The 18903-nt window shown below is 38.4% G+C and overlaps 1 protein-coding gene across 1 annotated transcript; it reads left to right on the top strand.

Annotated features, from left to right (window-relative positions):
• The first annotated feature begins 15852 nt into the window (after positions 1–15852).
• LOC123648991 (olfactory receptor 2L13-like) lies at positions 15853–16791 on the top strand. The gene has a single exon (XM_045566936.1). It carries the CDS (start codon positions 15853–15855, stop codon positions 16789–16791), a length of 939 nt encoding a protein of 312 aa, XP_045422892.1.
• The last annotated feature ends 2112 nt before the right edge of the window (positions 16792–18903 follow it).

Raw genomic sequence — 18903 nt, 5'->3', positions numbered from 1 at the left:
AGCTCACGTGAATGCTGGAGACCCCTGACTCTCCCATCACTTTAAACTATACTTTGTCTCTGTCTCGGTTATTTCTCTGTCTCTCTTATTTCTCTATTTCTATTATTTCCAAATCTCTTGTGATGATCCTGCCTGGAACCCGTTTTTCTGGGAGTGTAGCTAATTCCCAGCACAAAACAAAACAAATAAAAACAGACAAGGCAAAAAAGAGTGGGGAAAAAAGAAATCAAAACAGAGGCAAGAGAAGAATCATGAGGGGGCTGAAAGACGGCGGAGTGGTGGTGACCTCCTGGATTCCTGCTCCTGGAGAGGAAGGCATGGATCTCAGTCTGCCACAATGCTAGAAGATTGCTTCCCCACAAGAACAGCGGTGTGAATCCACAGAGAGCAAGAAAAGACTGAGGTGAATGGTTAATCAGATCGTGAAAATCTGGAGAGTGTGGGACGGACAATAGAGAGTGGAACGTGGGACAGCTGTACCCGCCTCACCAGTGAGTGAGGGGGGTTCAACCCCACAGGAAAGCGGCCTGTCTCCTCACTGACCTCCACACCCACTCAATTAGGAATCTGCCTGAAGCCAGTGAAGAATCACCATGGGAGATGTGGGGCTCTGTGGAGAGGAGAAAATAGTGGGGGGCATTTTAGACCCTGGAGCTCTGTGGGTGGACTGCAACCAGTCGGAGAGGGATCGTGCTGGGCTGCAGCGAAAGACACTTGGGGGACGCGAAACTGTCTCCTTTATGTGAGTGGCTGGGCTCCCTCAATCCCCGGCTCCTCCGGCTCCTGCCGGACACTGAACATTCGCACCAACACCAGTGACCGGTGGGCGGGCAGTCGCCATTGTTGGGGTTCACAGCCTAGCCACTGTGGAGCAATTGGGAACCCAGCGGCGCCATCCCCTAGTCCATGGCCCCCCACTAGCAGCTCCGCCTTTGCGTGAACACTGAGTGCTTCCCCGGTCATGAGGGAGAGGAGCGTGGACCTTGCGGACATTGGGGTGGGGTGGAACATCACCCCCTAGGGCTGTCGCAGCTGGAGCACTAGGCAAACACAGGCACCCTCATGCCCCTAGCCACTGTCTTTCACACACAGAGAGGCCGAAACCACCTCGGGAGATGAAGAGGCAAGAAAAAAGTCACTTTCCATCTGCAATTAAATCATCCCAGTGATGGGACTCTCAAACCGATTTCAGGCCAAATTAATTCTCTGGGGCTGGATCCAACAGGAGAAGCCCCCGAGCTGAGACAGCAAAATCCTGAACAACACGTGAAGGGCTCCCCCTAGTGACAGAGGAGGCAGCTAACCTGGGCTGCTGCAAAGCCCAAGATCTGCGCTTAGGGAGTGCATCTGTCCAGCCTAAAGCTAGCTGAAAGAAGAGACCTAAGTATTGATCCAGATGGGAAGGCCTCAGCGAAAGAACACTGGGAGAATAAAGAATCAAGCTGAAACCTCGCCTTCAAAGAGGATTACTAGCTCACCACCAATTGAAACAAGCCAAACTCGAAATAGCAATATGCCACAGGAAGAATTTCAAACATGGATCATAAATAAGCTGAATTTTATGCAAGAAAAAATTGGATAACCAACACAAAAATATCACAAAAAAGATCCAGGACTTGGAAGAAAAATTCACGAAAGAAATCAAAATATTGAAGAAAAATCAAACTGAACTCCTGGAAATGAAGAATTTATTCAGGCAGCTACAAAACACAGTGGAAAGTCTCAAGAGCAGGGTGGATCAAACAGAAGAAAGAATCTCACAGATCGAAGATAACACCTTCCAATTAAATAAGTGAGTCACTGAGATGGAGCAAAGAAATAAGAGAAATGACCAGAGCCTACAAGAAATGTGGGATTATGTGAAGAAGCCTAACGTGAGAGTTATTGGCATTCCTGAAGGTGAATAAGACATAAGCAAGGGTTGGATAAGCTATTTGAAGACATAATTGAGGAAAATTTCCCAGACCTTGCCAAAACTCTAGATATACAGGTTCAAGAACCTCAAAGAACTCCTGGAAGATTGATACCAAATAGGAAGACACCACATCATGCAGTTATCAGATTGACAAAAATTTCCACTAAAGAGGCCATTCTACGAGCTGTAAGGAGGAAGAAACAAGTTACATACAAAGGAAAATCCATCCTAATTATGCCAGATTTCTCAACTGAAACCTTACAAGCAAGAAGAGACTGGGGCCCCAGTCTCACTCTTCTGCAACACAGTAATGCCCAGCATAGGCTTTTATACCCAGCTAAGCTCAGCTTTACATAAGAAAGTGAAAGTAAGACATTCTCAGATAAACAAAAACTCAGAGAATTCACCAAGACAAGACTAGCTCTCCAAGAGGTACTCAAAACAGTGTTACACACGAACCAGCAAAAAAAAGACCCACAAATATAAAACCACTCATGAGAAGAAAAAAAACACAGTTATCACAATGGCTCATGTGAGAAAACATAGTAATGAAATCCAAGCCAACATGAGGAACAGAAATCAGTCTCACTTATTAATTCTCTCATTAAATGTGAATGGATTGAATTCCCCACTCAAGAGACATAGGCTGGCCCAATGGTTAAAAAAATACAGTCCAAGTATCTGCTGTCTTCAAGAAACTCATCTAACCTGGAAAGATACAGTTAGACTGAAAATAAAAGGGTGGAAATTGATATTTCAAGCAAATGGAAGCCAAAAGAAAGCTGGTGCGGTGGTTTTAATCTCTGATAACTTAGTTTTTAAATCAATAAAAGTAAGAAAAGACAAAGATAGTTACTATATACTGGTGAAGGGTACAATTCAACAAGAAGACATAATTATACTTAATATATATGCACCCAACTTAGGTGCACCCAGATTCATAAAGCAAACCCTACTTGATTTGAGCAAAATGATAGATAACAGCAAGTTGATACTCAGAGACTTTAACACGCCTCTGACAGTAGAGGGCAGGTCCTCCAAACAAAAAATAAACAGAGAAATAATGGACTTAAATACAATGCTAGAACATTGGGCCTGACTGACATCTACAGGACATTCTACCCAAAATCCACTGAGTGTACTTTCTTCTCATCAGCACATGGGTCATTCTCCAAGATTGACCATATCCTAGGACATAAAGCTTGTCTAAAAAAATTTTAAAAAATAGAAATTATACCATACATCTTTTCAGATCACAGTGGAATAAAAGTAATAATGAACTTTAACAGAAACTCTCATTCCTAATTAACGTCATGGAAACTAAACAACCTTCTCCCGAATGATTATTTTATAAATGAAGAAATCAAGATGGAAATCAAAAGATTCTTTGAATTAAACGACAATGGAGACTCAACTTCTCAAAATCTGTGGGACACAGCTAAAGCTGTCCTGAGAGGAAAATTTATTTCCATACATGCCTATATCAAAAAGACAGAAAACTTACAAATAGACAATCTAATGAATAGACTCAAAGAGCTGGAGAAGGAAGAACAGACCGACCCCAAACCCAGCAGAAGGAGAGAAATTATTAAGATCAAATCAGAACTCAATGAAAAGGACAACAAACAAACAATAAGGGAGATAAATAAATCAAGAAGTTGCTTCTTTGAAAACATAAACAATATTCACACCCCTCTGGCTAGGCAAACCAAGAGCAGAAAAGGAAAAACTCTAATTACCTCCATCAGGAACATGAAAGAAGAAATCACAATCAATGCCACAGAGATACATGACATAATCTATGAATTTTGCAAAAATCTTTAAGCACAAAAATTGGAAAATCAAGAGGAAATGGACAAATTTTTAGAAACACACAGCCTTCCCAAGCTCAATCAGGAAGAAATAGAATTCCTGAATGGACCAATATGTAGATCCGAAATTGCAACAGCAATAAAAAACCTTCCCAAAAAGAAAAGCTCTGGACCAGATGGGTTCACACCTGAATTTTTCCATACCTACAAAGAAGAACTGGTGCCCACTCTACATAAACTATTCTCCAATATCAAGAAGGATGGAATTCTCCCCAACACATTTTACCAAGCCAACATAATTTTAATACCAAAACCAGGAAAGGATGCAACAAAAAAAGAAAACTACAGACCAATATCTCTTAGGGATAGAGATGCAAAAATTCTCAATAAAATGCTAGCAAATCAAATCCAAGTGCTTATCAAAAAAATAATCCATCACGACCAAGTGGGCTTCATCCTAGAGATGCAGGGATGGTTTAACATACACAAATCTATAAACATAATTCACCACATAAATAGAAGCAAAAATAAAGATAATATGATCCTCTCAATACATGCAGAAATAGCATTGGAAAAAATTCAACACCTTTTTATGATAAGAACACTTAACAAAATAGGTACAGATGGGGCCTATCTAAAAATGATATAAGCCATAAATGACAAACCCACAGCCACCATCATACTGAATGGGGATAAATTGAAAGCATTCCCACTTCGAACTGGAACCACACAAGGCTGCCAACTATCCCCCTTACTTTTCAACGTAGTATTGGAAGTCCTTGCGAGAGCTATCAGGCAAGAGAGCATAAGCAAGGGAGTCCAATTACGGAAGGAAGAGATCAAACTCTCACTCTTTGCTGATGATATGATGTTATATCTAGAAAACCCCAAGGATTCAACCAAGAGACTCCTGGAAATGATCAATGAATTCAGTAAAGTCTCAGGATACAAAATCCATACACACAAATCAGAGGCATTCATATACGCCAATAACAGTCAAACGGAGAACAAAATTAAGGACTCAATACCCTTCAAAATAGCAACAAAGAAAATAAAATCCCTAGGAATATATTTAAGTAAGGAGGAAAAGGACCTCTATAGGGAGAACTTTGAAACACTGAGGAAGGAAATCACAGAACATGGAAATAGGTGGAAAACCATACCATGCTCGAGAATCAGAAGAATCAACACTGTTAAAATGACTATACTGCCCAAAGTTATCTACAGATTCAATGCAATCCCTATTAAATTACCAACATCATTTTTCACAGATAAAGAAAGAATAATTCTATGCTTTGTGTGGAACCAGAGAAGACTCCGTTTAGCAAAAGCAATTTTAAGCAACAAAAACAAAATGGGAAGCATTAATTTACCAGACTTCAAACTATACTACAAAGCTGTGATTATTAAAACTGCTTGGTATTGGCACAAGTGCAGAGACACAGACCAATGAGACAGAACAGAAAACCCAAAAATAAAACCATCCTCATATAGCCTTCTAATCTTTGACAAAGCAGACAAAAACATGCTCTGGGGAAAAGATTCCTTATTTAATAAATGGTGCTGGGAAAACTGGATAGCTACATGTAGAAGACTGAAACAGTACTCGCAGATTTCACCTGTCACAGAAATCAAATCATGGTGGATAACAGATTTAAACCTTAAATGGGAAACGATTAGAATTCTAGAAGAAAATGTAGGAAAGACTCTTACAGACATTGGTCTAGGCAAAGAATTCATGAAGAAAACCCCTAAGGCAATCACAGCAACAACAAAAATAAATGAATGGGACCGAATTAAATTCAAAAGCTTCTTCACAGCCAAAGAAACAGTCAGGAAAATAAACAGACAGCCTACAGAATGGGAAAAAATTTTCCCATATTACACATCAGAGAAAGGACTGATAACAAGAATCTATTTAGAATTCAGGAAAATCAGCAAGAAAAAATTGAACAATCCTATCAGAAAGTGGGCAAAGAACATGAATAGAAATTTTTCAAAAGAAGATATAAGAATGGCTAATAAACATATGAAAAAATGCTCAACATCTCTAATCATCAGGGAAATGCAATTCAAAACCACAATGAGATATCACTTAACTCCAGTGAGAATGGCCTTTGTCAAAAAATCCCAAAACAACACATGTTGGTGTGGATGCGGAGAGACAGGAACACTCATACACTGCTGGTGGGACTGCAAACTAGTGCAACCCCTGTGGAAAGCATTATGGAGATACCTTAAACAGATTCAAGTAGACCTACCATTTGATCCAGCAATCCCTTTATTGGGCATATACGCAGAAGAACAAAAGTCATTCTATAGCAAAGACACCTGTACCCGAATGTTTATAGCAGCACAATTCACAATTGCAAAGATGTGGAAACAACCCAATTGTCCATCAATCCAAGAATGGATTAATAAACTGTGGTATATGTATACCATGGAGTATTACTCAGCTATAAGAAATAACGGTGATATGACATCTCTTTGGTTCTCCTGGAGAGAGTTGGAACCCATTATATTAAGTGAAATATCCAAAGAATGGAATAACAAGCATCACATGTACTCACCAGATAATTGGTTTCCCTGATCATCACCTAAATGCACATCGGGGAAGGATACCAATTGGATATAAGACTGAGACGGGGGGTGGGGTGAGTGGATGGGTGTATGCCTACATGATGAGTGTGTTGCGCACCGTCTGGGGAATGGTCATGCTTGAAGGTGCTGACTCTGGGAGGTGGGGGGTGGGGGGAGGGGATGGAGGTATGACTACATGGTGAATGCCAGGCGCACTGTCTGGAGAATGGACACGCTTGAGGCTCTGACTCAGGGGGTTGGGCATGACATGGTCAATGTATATAACCTGAACTTATGTACCCCCATGAGGAGATGAAATAATAAAAAAAAATAGAGGCAAGAAATAGAAATTAACAAATTTGATAAATATTAATTCTACTGTATCAATTATCACTTTAAGTACCTATAATCTGAATATAACAATTAAGAGACAGAGACTGTCAGACACTTTTTATTGAAAATAAGTCCTAATTACATGTTGTGTAGAAGAAAGTCAGCTTAAATATAAAGCCACAGACAGAGTAAGAGTGAAGAGAGGGAGAAAAATACACTATTCAAACACTATTCAAAATGAATTTCTGTCAGTAGCTGTATTAATTTCAGATGAAGCCAACTCTATAGCAAGGAATATTATCAGGGATAAGAAGGGCATAATGATAAAGGGTCCATTCTAACAGAACACACAACAGTCCTTAATTTGTATGCACCTGACAATAGAGTGTCAAAATAGATGAGGCAAAAACTTACAGAATAGCAAAAAAGAAATATATAAATCTACTAATAAAGTTGGAATAGTCAGCACCTCAATATCAGTAATTGATAGATCCAGCAGGTAGAAAATCAAAATGGGCCTAACTGAATTGAACACCATCAACAACCAACTGGATGTAATTCACAACTCTAAACAACTTTATCCAAAAACTGAAGGCTACATAGGGTACACATTCTTCTTAAGTTCACACAGAACATTCACCAAGATAGACCATACTGTGGGCCATAAAGCAAACTTTAGCAAATTTAAAAGATTAGAAATTATACAAAGTATGCTCTCAAACAGCAATGGAATTAAATAAGAAATCTATGACAGAAAAATACACAGAAAACCCTCAAATACTAGACATTAGACAACACATTATTAAATAACACATGAGCCACAGAAGTCTAATAAAATAAAGACCTGCCCCCAGTATCCTTCCTGTGGTTGTGAGGGAGAGAAAAATAATTAATTAACATAAAATATAAATGCCATAGACCCTACTTCTGTGGCTAAATACAAACACTAAGTGAACAATATGATTACCTTCTTAAACCATACATTTTATGTTCCCCTACCACCTTCTAGAATTTTGGATAGATAAAATTCTTTACCTGGTAGGGAATAGTGATATAAAGTTTGTAAGCCAAAATTTTATTTCTGTTATTGCTGAATCATTTTTTTCTTTATTGAAAAGATGTGGTGTTTTTTTTCTTTTCATTTACCAGGGCCATCAGACCAGGAAAAATGTAATCATCTGGAAACCAAGCATAGTTCTCCTTATCCCCAGGGGGAAGCAATTGACTTTAACCATGGTGATTTAGAATAATTAAAAAAACAAAAAGAGTGACCCTGATTTTAACCTTCTGGTTCAGCAGCATGGGAAGCGCTAACTGACTGAGGAGAGTTTCAGAGACCAATCAATTAGATACAGCTCTGTGGTTTCTGTGATTTGAGTATTTATTTCTCCTTTGAACATTAGGATTGATCAACTCATTAACCCAAAATATCAGATACAAAAAGCAAAATATATTCTACTTCTCCTGTTTGCTAATGGAATCAGACATGAAAAGGACACTACCACATATTGGTTATAGATGAATTTCGTATACTGTAGTCTGAAGAAAACCATTTTTGGAGTGTTTTTCCTAGCTGTATCGTAAATGAACCTATACTGTGCTTTTTTACTGTTGAATCGATACAGATATTTCTGGGTGATGGTGAATATGATAAGACCAGTGTCTTCCAAGGAAATAAATTCATTGCTCACTTTCTTTTCCATAAAACAAACTATTTGGTGGTCAGAGACCATGGACTATAGAATATCAGAGGTAAGGCACTATGTATGCCTATGAAGAGCAGAACAGTGCAGGTTTTTGGAGGGTGCTATTGTCCAGAAAAGCAAATACGCTGGTTATCAAATGAAAAAACTAAGACACGTGCCCACCCATTGGAGAAAAAATTGCTACCCCCTATGGCATGTGAGAATCCAAGATAATCAGCCCATACCAGTGCTGGCTCATTCTCCCAGTGAATGATACGGTATCCAAGGCTGACTTTTGGTACCCTATTGGCAGGTTAGGCCTTAACTACATCAGCCTTGGTGAGGCCAACTTCATGTTGCTGAGCACAGGCTTTGACTCTATCTAAGCCAGCATAGTCATGTTGTAAGGAGGCCCATGAAGTAAAATCCAAGGTGGCTGGAGAGAGGGGATTGTATACTCTGGGAAGAGCAAACATCCCCACCAGACTACTGGGCCCCTTCGTGAAGGGATGACACCCTCAAGCGAGCACTTGGAGCACAGTGATATATTCACATTCCAAAATGTGCCAACTCCAAAAAGTCACCTTTCCTGATCTTACGTTTCTCAAATCCCTGACTAGCCTTCTAGTCATTATCCATAATGACGATCTTATATATATCAGTACTCTGCCTCATTTAGTCCCCTCTCTATGCTTCTCAGACTTCCAAAAACATCCACGATATTCTCTTAAATAGTGTCTGTCACACCAGGCTGCCTGTACTCACAAATTCTTTTAAGAAGGGCGTCTTCACTGTGCTTAAACTAAAACTTTTTTGTTCATTAATAAGCTGTAAAGAATCTCTCCACTCATTCTAAGCCCCAGGCTTCATGGAGACCCCACCACAGAGTAATTCTTTCCATCCTGGATTTTTAATTTAATTTTCAACAGCTCTTGAAAACCCTTATTTGTAATACCCACCACCACTCCACCTTAACAATGAGCAACTTTGATCTCCACAGACAGAAAGAGATGCTCAATCTCTGGTCAGATCCTCCAATTTTTATATTAGTTTGAAGTGCATGATTAAATCCTTTTCAGCCATACTAGTCCTTGAAAGAATTTAGGTTTATGTGCTGATGAGGATGATGTAGCAGAGAGGGAAATAGAAAGACAGGGTGGTGAGAGGAGGTGAGCTCTGTACAAAACTAGAGAGTGTGCTTAAGCAGGAGCAGGGTCATTTCATGCACTGCCACAGGAAGCAGGACTGAGTATACGGGTCCAGAGTGAGTGAAGCTGATGCATTTAGTGGCAGGAGAATTTGAACTCTGATTAACTGTAACAAACAAACTTAACAAATTTATTTTCTTTCCCCAGCTGAGTCTAAGAAATGTGGAAGTGAGTTAGAGTTTGGAAAAGAGAAGAGGAAGCATGGATTACTAGTTTTTAGAGAGAATATCTACAGAGAACAGGAACATATTGTGACACAACAAAGGGACCAAGATGAGACTTGTGTTCATAAATATGAAGTGAGATGTGTCATCATGGCTTGTACTTTCCTCCACCCTAGTTTCATTGCTCCCTGTGGACCTGATAGACATGGCGACAGGCTGAGAATGGGGCTTTACTGGATTGGAGTTTTGCCAGGTAAATGAGAGGGTACCACACTGCAGGAGGGGAAACAGAAGTTATCAATAAAGGACTAACAATATCAATAAAAAATCTGTTTGTGATTATAAATTACCCACTCCCAAAATTTAAAGTATTGCAACTCATTTGTCTGTTTTGCATTTCATCATACTTACATCTGATATTTATTGAGTGCATTCTATCACTTTTTCCTAGGTTAAAACTCCCCAGGAGACAAGCAAACAACCAAAATTAATTTAAATGTACAGTTTTCTGGTTTACCAATCTGTGGATTGAATGCAATAATATGAGATCCTGAAGTCTGTTGACCTGTTCCTTTGCAACAGACACTATGTAAACATTGGCATATATTATCCCCTTTAATTCAGAGAAGGTCCCTTGGATTTGTTCACCTTTAAAGATTTGGCAACAAACTAAAATCTTAAGTAATTTGCCCAACTCAGCTTACTCATCAGTGGTGGATCTGGCAGGCTAAACTCTTCTCTTGGAGTCTCAATGCTCATTTTATTACACTATCTCTAAGCATCAACTTTTCACTGCAGAAGAGTTTAATGAATTAATATTTTTATGTCTCAGTTATCTAACCCCAAAAAATAGAAGACAGTGTTTTGTCAGAATGTAATTTCCTTTAGTCACAATCACCAATAATTCCCTTTAGAAACTCACTAGAAAGTACACAGGACTGTCCCTGACACTAGTTCTGCTATAATTTAGCTGAGCACCCATAAATTGTTCTTGCATTTCTTTAATTCATAGTTCTCTAACTTAAAAAATGAGGTAATTTCTTGTATAAACATCATATAACATATTTGCAGCCCTGAAATTATGTTCTGGAAAAATAAATTAAATCCCTCATTAGCGTAATTCTGGGTAGCCCCTGAATGCAGCAGAGTTGATCAAGATGGTCGATTTACTCTAAGTATAGAAATGAGTAGATCTTCAAATCAGCATAAGCAAGTGAATTGACTGAGGTTTTGCCCCCATGGACTTGGCCATTAGAGATCAATGAGAGGAGGAAGAGGAGTATCTAAGACTTGATGATGTAAATGTCTGCATATAACAACTCATCCTCTGTCTTCCAAAAGTAGAGCCTGAGGAAATTAAATGTGAAATATCTTATTCTTTTCTATCACTGCAACAAGGTAATAGGAAAGGAAAATGTTTTAACTAAGCTATACATATGGAGAAAAAGAAATACTGCACAAGAGAGGGTGAAGCTGTTTTCTAATTTCAACATAAAGAGAATGACCAGCTGCAGGAGCAGTGAGGATGAATGTTGCTAGGTGTTCTCAAGAATTTCCTTCTGGATTTTGACAGACAAGAGATTCTCATGTTAAAGAATTGTGTGTTGCTGCAGAGCCTATTGCTAAATGACAGGACCTTACTACATAGCCTGACAGACTATGAGAGCACAGTTCGATGCTTAAATATTTTACATAATTCAGTGGACTATCAGCAGGGAATGGTGTCATTTTAAAGGTACTTCCTGTCTGCAAATACAAATATTCAAGAACCTCAGACAAGGTGAGTCATAGTAATGTTATTGAGTGGGGTTGATTTGCATAAACTATAAGCCAGGGAGACATTCTGGAGATGTTGTTTTTCTATTATAAGGAAACTTTCTGGCACACAGAGAATAGGCAGTTCCATAACAAAATGGAAAGGCCAAGAGTGAATCTAAATTTTAAAAAGAGGTAATATAAAACTGTTAGAATTATACAATGTGCAGCTCTCAAGTGGCATGAATGTAATTAAGACATTTAATTTCTCTGGGCCTGAGGCTTCTCAATGGTTAAGAGATAGAATAAACAAAGCTCACTTACTAAAGACCTAATATATGCTGAACACTAGAGCCCTCTTAATTCCATCTTCACAGCTGTCCTACAAAAGTGTTGGGATTGATTTAGCTGAGGCTCTGACAAACAATTTGCTTATTAGTCTTGGGCTAGTTGTCTATATGTTTTTTCAAATTATACATTACTTGTAAATTTTCCAAAACAAATCCAGGACTCTGAAATTGCTATACTTATACTTATTAGGTCCTGTAATCTGAGTTTTTGTTGTTTTTTATTTTTAAATCTATAAATTTCAGCAATGTACTTTATGGGTGATAAAGAAAAGAAATTTTTATCTGAGGAAAACTAGCCCCCTTAAATTATTAGGCCCAGAGAGGCATTGGAATGTGAGAGCTGTCATGCATGTCTCACTCCCCCTTGAGGTAAAGATTGAGCTCTGGAAGCTACTTACTTGCTCTGAGGGCTCTAGACTGACTGAAGTGGCCATAAGTTAACCAACAAGGCCATATGCTACACACTGTAATTCATGCCCTATAGCTCACCAATGTATAGCCAATCACTCATCAATGTTATTTCTATAAACCAAAGAGAATTCCTAACAAAGAATGTTTGTACTCACCCCCTCTCCTGATTTCTCCTTTAAAAAAATCCTAAGCCTCTCCTTTGTCTCTGAGACACTTCCCAAGGTAACTTGGGGGCGTTTCTGAGTTGCAGTCCTCAACCTTTCCCCAAATAAACTCTGTATATTAATTTTGCCTCAGGTTCTTTCTTTAGGTCAACAAGGATGATCAACAGAGACACCAATCTTAGACCTGCTTGTAGCCACAGGAACAATATTCTCTGAATTATAATGTAACCAAGAAGGTGGTCCTTTATGCAATTATGGTGAATTAAATAAGGTCCTTTACACAAAAAAAGCTGGTGGGAATTAATGGAAATAAACCATAAGCACCAACTTCAATTTCCCATTCTTTAAAAGCTTCAAGTCCCAGATATACTGCAAGTAACTATTCTCTTCCATTGCCTGACAATATGCCAGTTTTCAATTTAGGAAACAAAACAGTTGTCATAGTAACTACCATCAAACAATCTTTGTGATACTCTGAGCTCTAATCTATGCAGCAGAGAATTAAAATGCAACCATGTGTCTCCTTTCAAAATGAGTAGCCCATGAATATATACACTTAGAGCCACCTCTGCTTGTTCAGTGCCTGCTGTTGGAAACACTTCCCGGGAGGCCTGCTGGTACCTTTCTTCTCCTGAATTGAAACCTGGATGAAACAAAGGAATGAAGGAAGTATCCTAACAGCCTCTTCTAATTTCCAGGGCATGTAGGCTAAAGAGTGATGTTTAAAATAATCTGGACACATTGTATCAGTATGAACAATCATACTAATTTAATTGTAAGGCAAATATTTGGTTTCTTTCATCAGGTAGATATTTTGAGAGCCTACCATGCAATAATCACCGTCCAAGGCAGTAGGGATAGATTGTTTTTTCAGGTACTACCATACCCTCAAATGGGTGACCAACTGTCCTCACATATACAGGCCTCAGGGCACACCCACGATGCATGCCTTGTTTTTTAAAACCATAACAATCCCCGGCTGCTTTGATTCCTTCTTAAGTCATTTCTTCCTTTTTACTCCTTCTCCTTTCAACTCTCTACTCACCTCCTGTGTGAGTTCTAGAAATGTAACTAAGACCATGCTACACTTCCAGGCTATTTTCTCATATGGAACAAAATCCAAGTTCTTCTTTTCTACATAAATATTCTCATGTCTTGTGTTTAAAAAATTCTCTTCTCATTGCTGAAGTCCTGATAAACTAAATAGATTTTCACTTATAGTTTATGCTTGCTGTTCACTCTGAAAAGAATATTTTTAACCAGATCTGCTCACGTATTACCTCCATACAGTGCCTTTTTCCAGGGCTCTTATACAACTGTCTCTCTGTTCTTGTATTTTTCTTTATAGTCCTACTCACTACACAAAATCAGGTTATATGTTTGAGTTTGTTGGTCTATTGTCTGCATCACCCACTAAATTTTAAATACAGGCTGTAGGACCCGTGTGTTTTAATCACCAAAGCACATCAATACTGAGCAGCTCTGACCTGAAAGACAAACTTAATGAATACTTTGAGAGGGAATGAATGTACCATAATGATGGTGATCGTATGCTTTAATCTGTCAGGTTGTTAGTTTTTATTTCTAAAATGTTATAAGAACCAGAGGATGCCTATCATCCCATCTAACATACATGTCCAACCATACCTGTCATGTTCCAGACTCTGCACTTTTAATTGTTAGTGTTTATCAATTAGACAGCTATAAAAATGCATTCTTGTTTTTCTGTGGTGGGTTTTCTTTCACAATTTTATTCATGCTTACCAAGGTTATATGAAGCAATAGTTAATTTTAACTAGTAAATGTGAATAATTGCAACAAACTACTAACTGCTGCTTTTTACTTGTGAAAAATCAGTAGCCAAAGAAGACTACCCAAATCAATATCCTGGACAGAGCGTGGCATCAGTGTTTCCCCCAGACAGAAGAACACAGAAAACAGGAAATCTCATATCAAGACTAGGTAAAAGAAGTAGTCAAACATACACTGGAAAGAAAAGAAATGCCAGAGTCACAACTGATGAATGTTTGAATATTGAGTGAAGGAAAAAACAAATCGCCCAAATTGAGGTGACATAAAGAGAAAAAAAAGAGGCTATAAAGAGTTGAATTACAAATAAAAATTCCAAAAGAAAGGCTTAGGCATAAAAAGCTATAAAGAATTTCCAGTAAAGGGGATTTATTTATTTTTTCCTCTTTTTGATTTCTTTATTCTAAATTATTAACATTTAATTTAAATTTTGTTGTTTTATTTGACCAAATCTGAAGACATATGTAAGCTATGAGTCAAGACTGTCTTATTCCTCAGATCTGCTTTTCTAGTAGAACAGCTGTGCAGCTGCCAGTCTCTGCTGCAATTTGCAGTATGACACTAAACTACAGGGGGAGCAAACATCCTCTCCAATCTCCACATGCTTCCACCTAGTCCAAAATATGGAATTCAGCCTGATCTTTTGTGGAAGAGTAAGAATTTCTCAACTTGAGTTGAAAAAGGTATTGGACAAACAGTGGGGGATTTATCAAAAAAATTTTAAATTTGGGATATTGAAATAACGAGAAATTTGACATTGCCACACAAGTTCAAAATCTGGTCCAAACACTAACTGTATTTGATAAAGTTATTTTTCACATCTACAAGTACTACTTTTAACATTTGAAAAATGAAAGTACCAATGACTATGGAAAATAGAATGAAAAAATGCATATTATATAATCAGTGACCTTCATTATGTTTAATTTACTTACAGGAAGAAAACTGTATGTGAAAATTTATGCATTTGATTATGAATTCTATAGGGCTTCAGAAAATGGAAACATCACTATGGAAGAGAGAATATTCAAATATTTTGTTTTTAGGGTGGATGTTATAGGTCCTACAACATTTTACAGTTCAAGAACAAGGATTTTGGATGGCGGGCACATTTTGAGGAAAGGCACAGAAGTACCTTTAAAGAAAATTAGAGGCTGAATCTCAAGCACTGCATGAAGGTTAAGGTTGATCTGACTGGAGTCAGCTGTGAAGACCAGAAATTAAAGCTGTAGGAGAGTGTAGGTGGTTGAGGACTTAGAATCTCAGCATATGGAGTTTCTGTGTCACACGTGCCCACACCTACTGTAAATATGCCCTATTCAGTTGAGACACTGAAATTCCTGCTTTCCTCAGTTCCTGTGCCTTATTGATAACTCATGAGTGATGTGTCTGACCAGGAGATATCTAGGAAGGAATGCTTTAGTTATCTTATTTATCTTTGCTGCCTATTGAGAGACCACATACCTATGACTTGCTGACATGGTTACCAGACACAATCAGAAAGAGAACATTCAATTCACATATTGAAATTGACTCAACAAAAGCTGCAGTGTGGGAGAAAAACAGTTCATTCTGTGATAAACCAATTTCTTTTTATTCTCCTGTCCTGCTTCATTTCATTTTTTTGTTATTGTTGTTGTTATTTTTCTTTCAAGGAGTAAGTTTTCATGGAGAAATGGAATCACACGTCAAATGATTTCATTTTGTTGGGGCTGTTTCCCCAAAATCAAACTGGCTTTCTTCTCTTGTTCCTTATCATGCTCGTATTCTTCCTCGCCACCATGGGTAACATGGCCATGATTCACCTCATACGTGTGGATCCCCGTCTCCACACACCAATGTACTATCTGCTCAGCCAGCTCTCCCTCATGGACCTGATGTACATCTCCACCACCATCCCCAAGATGGCTTTCAACTTCCTCTCTGGCCAGAAAGACATCTCCTTCCTGGGATGTGGTGTGCAAAGCTTCTTCTTCCTGACCATGGCTGGTTCTGAAGGCTTATTGCTGGCCTCCATGGCCTATGACCGGTATGTGGCCATCTGCCACCCCCTCCATTATGCCATCCGCATGAGTAACAGAATGTGTGTGAAGATGATCATAGGATCTTGGACATTGGGGTCCATCAACTCCTTGGTACACACAGTCTACATCCTCCATATTCCTTACTGCAGGTCTAGGGCCATCGATCATTTCTTCTGTGATGTCCCAGCCATGTTGTCTCTTGCCTGTATGGCCACTTGGGTCCATGAGTACATGGTTTTTATGAGCACAACCCTCTTTCTCCTTCTTCCCTTCCTGGGTATCACTGCTTCCTATGGCCGGGTCCTATTTGCTGTCTACCATATGCGCTCAAAAGAGGGAAGAAGAAAGGCCTTCACCACCTGTTCAACACATTTGACTATAGTGATCTTTTACTATGTACCTTTTGTCTACACCTATCTTCGGCCCAAGAATCTCCGCTCACCAGCAGAAGATAAGATCCTGGCAGTCTTCTACACCATCCTCACGCCCATGCTCAATCCCATTATCTACAGCCTGAGGAATAAGGAAGTCCTGGGGGCCATGACAAGAGTGTTTGGGATATTCTCCTCTCTGAAAGAATGATCATGACTCTCTCTACTTTCCTTTCTATACTTCCCTTTTACATGTTGATTAGAACATCCTAGAACAGTGTTTTCCAATAGAAATATATTAACAATTTAAAAGTTTGCAGGTAGATACATTTAAAAGTAAAATTTACTTAAATTATATTTTATTTAATCCAAAACAGCATTATCAATATTAACATTAACAACATTGATATTAATTATATAGTGTATTATTTTAAGATGTTATATGCAATATATTACATGTTTGTATGTATAGTACTATCACTATAACACTTATATGACATAATGTCTTCATGTACTTAATATAAAATTATTAGTGCAATCTTTTACTTTGTTTTCATTCTAAGCCTTCAAACTCTTTTGTGTATTTTATACTTAGAGCACACTGCAATTTGGACTATACACATTTCAAGTGCCCGATAGCCACATAGGGCCTGTGTCTATAGTGTTGGATAGCACAGCCTTAGAGCATCTAATAAAATGTTTTCAGAAATTACATATATGTCTGTTTGTGTGTGTTTGTAGTGTATAAAAGTCTATTTGTGGCATATACAATATTGATGGTGGGATAAGAATTAGCAAGGAAAACGAGCCTGCTAAAGTGGTGCTTGTAAGTTTGTCTAATTGTTCTGATTATTTTTAGCCTGTGTGTCTTGACTAATTGACATCTGGAGTCCATTTTATCCTTTCACAAAACTAATCACAGACAACTTATTTGACTTAGAATTTTTCTTATTTCAATAAAAATGTTGAGATTAAAGAACCTGAATAACAATATGAGAATAATCCACATTCATTTCTACATTCAAGTTAATAAGACTATATATTTATTTATTTATTTATTTTTATTTCAGCTCTTCATGGGGGTACAAAAGCTCAGGTTATATACATTGCCGTGTCCCGCCCATCCCCCTGAGTCAGAGCCCCAGGAGTGACCACTCTCCAGATAGTGTGCCTGGCACTCAGAATGTAGTCATACCTCCATCCCCTCCCCCAACCCCACCTCCCAGAGTCAGCACCTTCAAGCATGACCATTCCCCAGACGGTGAGCAATGCACTAATCATGTAGGCATACACCCATCTCCTCCCCGCAACCCCTATCTCAGTCTGATGTCCAATTGATATCCTTCCCCGATGAGCATTTAGGTGATGATCAGGGAAACCAATTTTCTGGTGACTACATGTGATGCTTGTTTTTCCACTCTTTGGATACTTCACTTAATATAATGGGTTCCAACTCTCTCCAGGAGAACCAAAGAGGTCGTATCACTGTTATTTCTTATAGCTGAATAATACTCCATGGTATACATATACCACAGTTTACTAATCGATTTGTGGATTGATGGGCACTTGGGTTGTTTCCACATCTTTGCAATTGTGAATTGTGCTGCTATAAACATTCGGGTAGAGGTGTCATTGTTATAGAATGACTTTCGTTCTTCTGGGTAGATGCCCAATAAAGGGATTGCTGGATCGAATGGTAGGTCTACTTGAATCTGTTTCAGATATCTCCATAATGCTTTCCACAGGGGTTGCGCTAGTTTGCATTCCCACCAGCAGTGTATGAGTGTTCATGTCTCTCCGCATCCACGCTAACATGTGTTGTTTTGGGATTTTTTGATAAAGGCCATTCTCATTGGAGTTAAGTGGTATCTCATTGCAGTTTTGATTTGCATTTCCCTGATGATTAGGGATGTTGAGCATTTTTTCATATGTTTGTTAGCCATTCTCATATCTTCTATTGAAAAATTTCTATTCATTTCATTTGCCCACTTTTTGATAGAATTGTTTGATTTTTTTCTTGCTGATTTTCCTGAGTTCTAAATAGATTCTTGTTATCAGTCTTTTATCTGATGTGTAGTATGGGAAAATTTTTTCCCATTCTATAGGCTGTTTATTTTTGTGACTGTTTCTTTGGCTGTGCAGAAGATTTGTAATTTAATCAGGTCCCATTCATGTATTTTTGTTGTTGCTGTGATTGCCTTAGGGGTTTTCTTCATAAATTCTTTGCCTAGACCAATGTCTGTAAGAGTCTTTCCTACAATTTCTTCTGGAATTCTAATCATTTCCCATTTAAGATTTAAATCAGTTATCCACCATGATTTGA

This window comes from Lemur catta, chromosome 13 (genome assembly GCF_020740605.2).
Source record: "Lemur catta isolate mLemCat1 chromosome 13, mLemCat1.pri, whole genome shotgun sequence".
Taxonomy (NCBI): domain Eukaryota; kingdom Metazoa; phylum Chordata; class Mammalia; order Primates; family Lemuridae; genus Lemur; species Lemur catta.
This window is presented reverse-complemented; position numbering and strand designations above follow the sequence as displayed.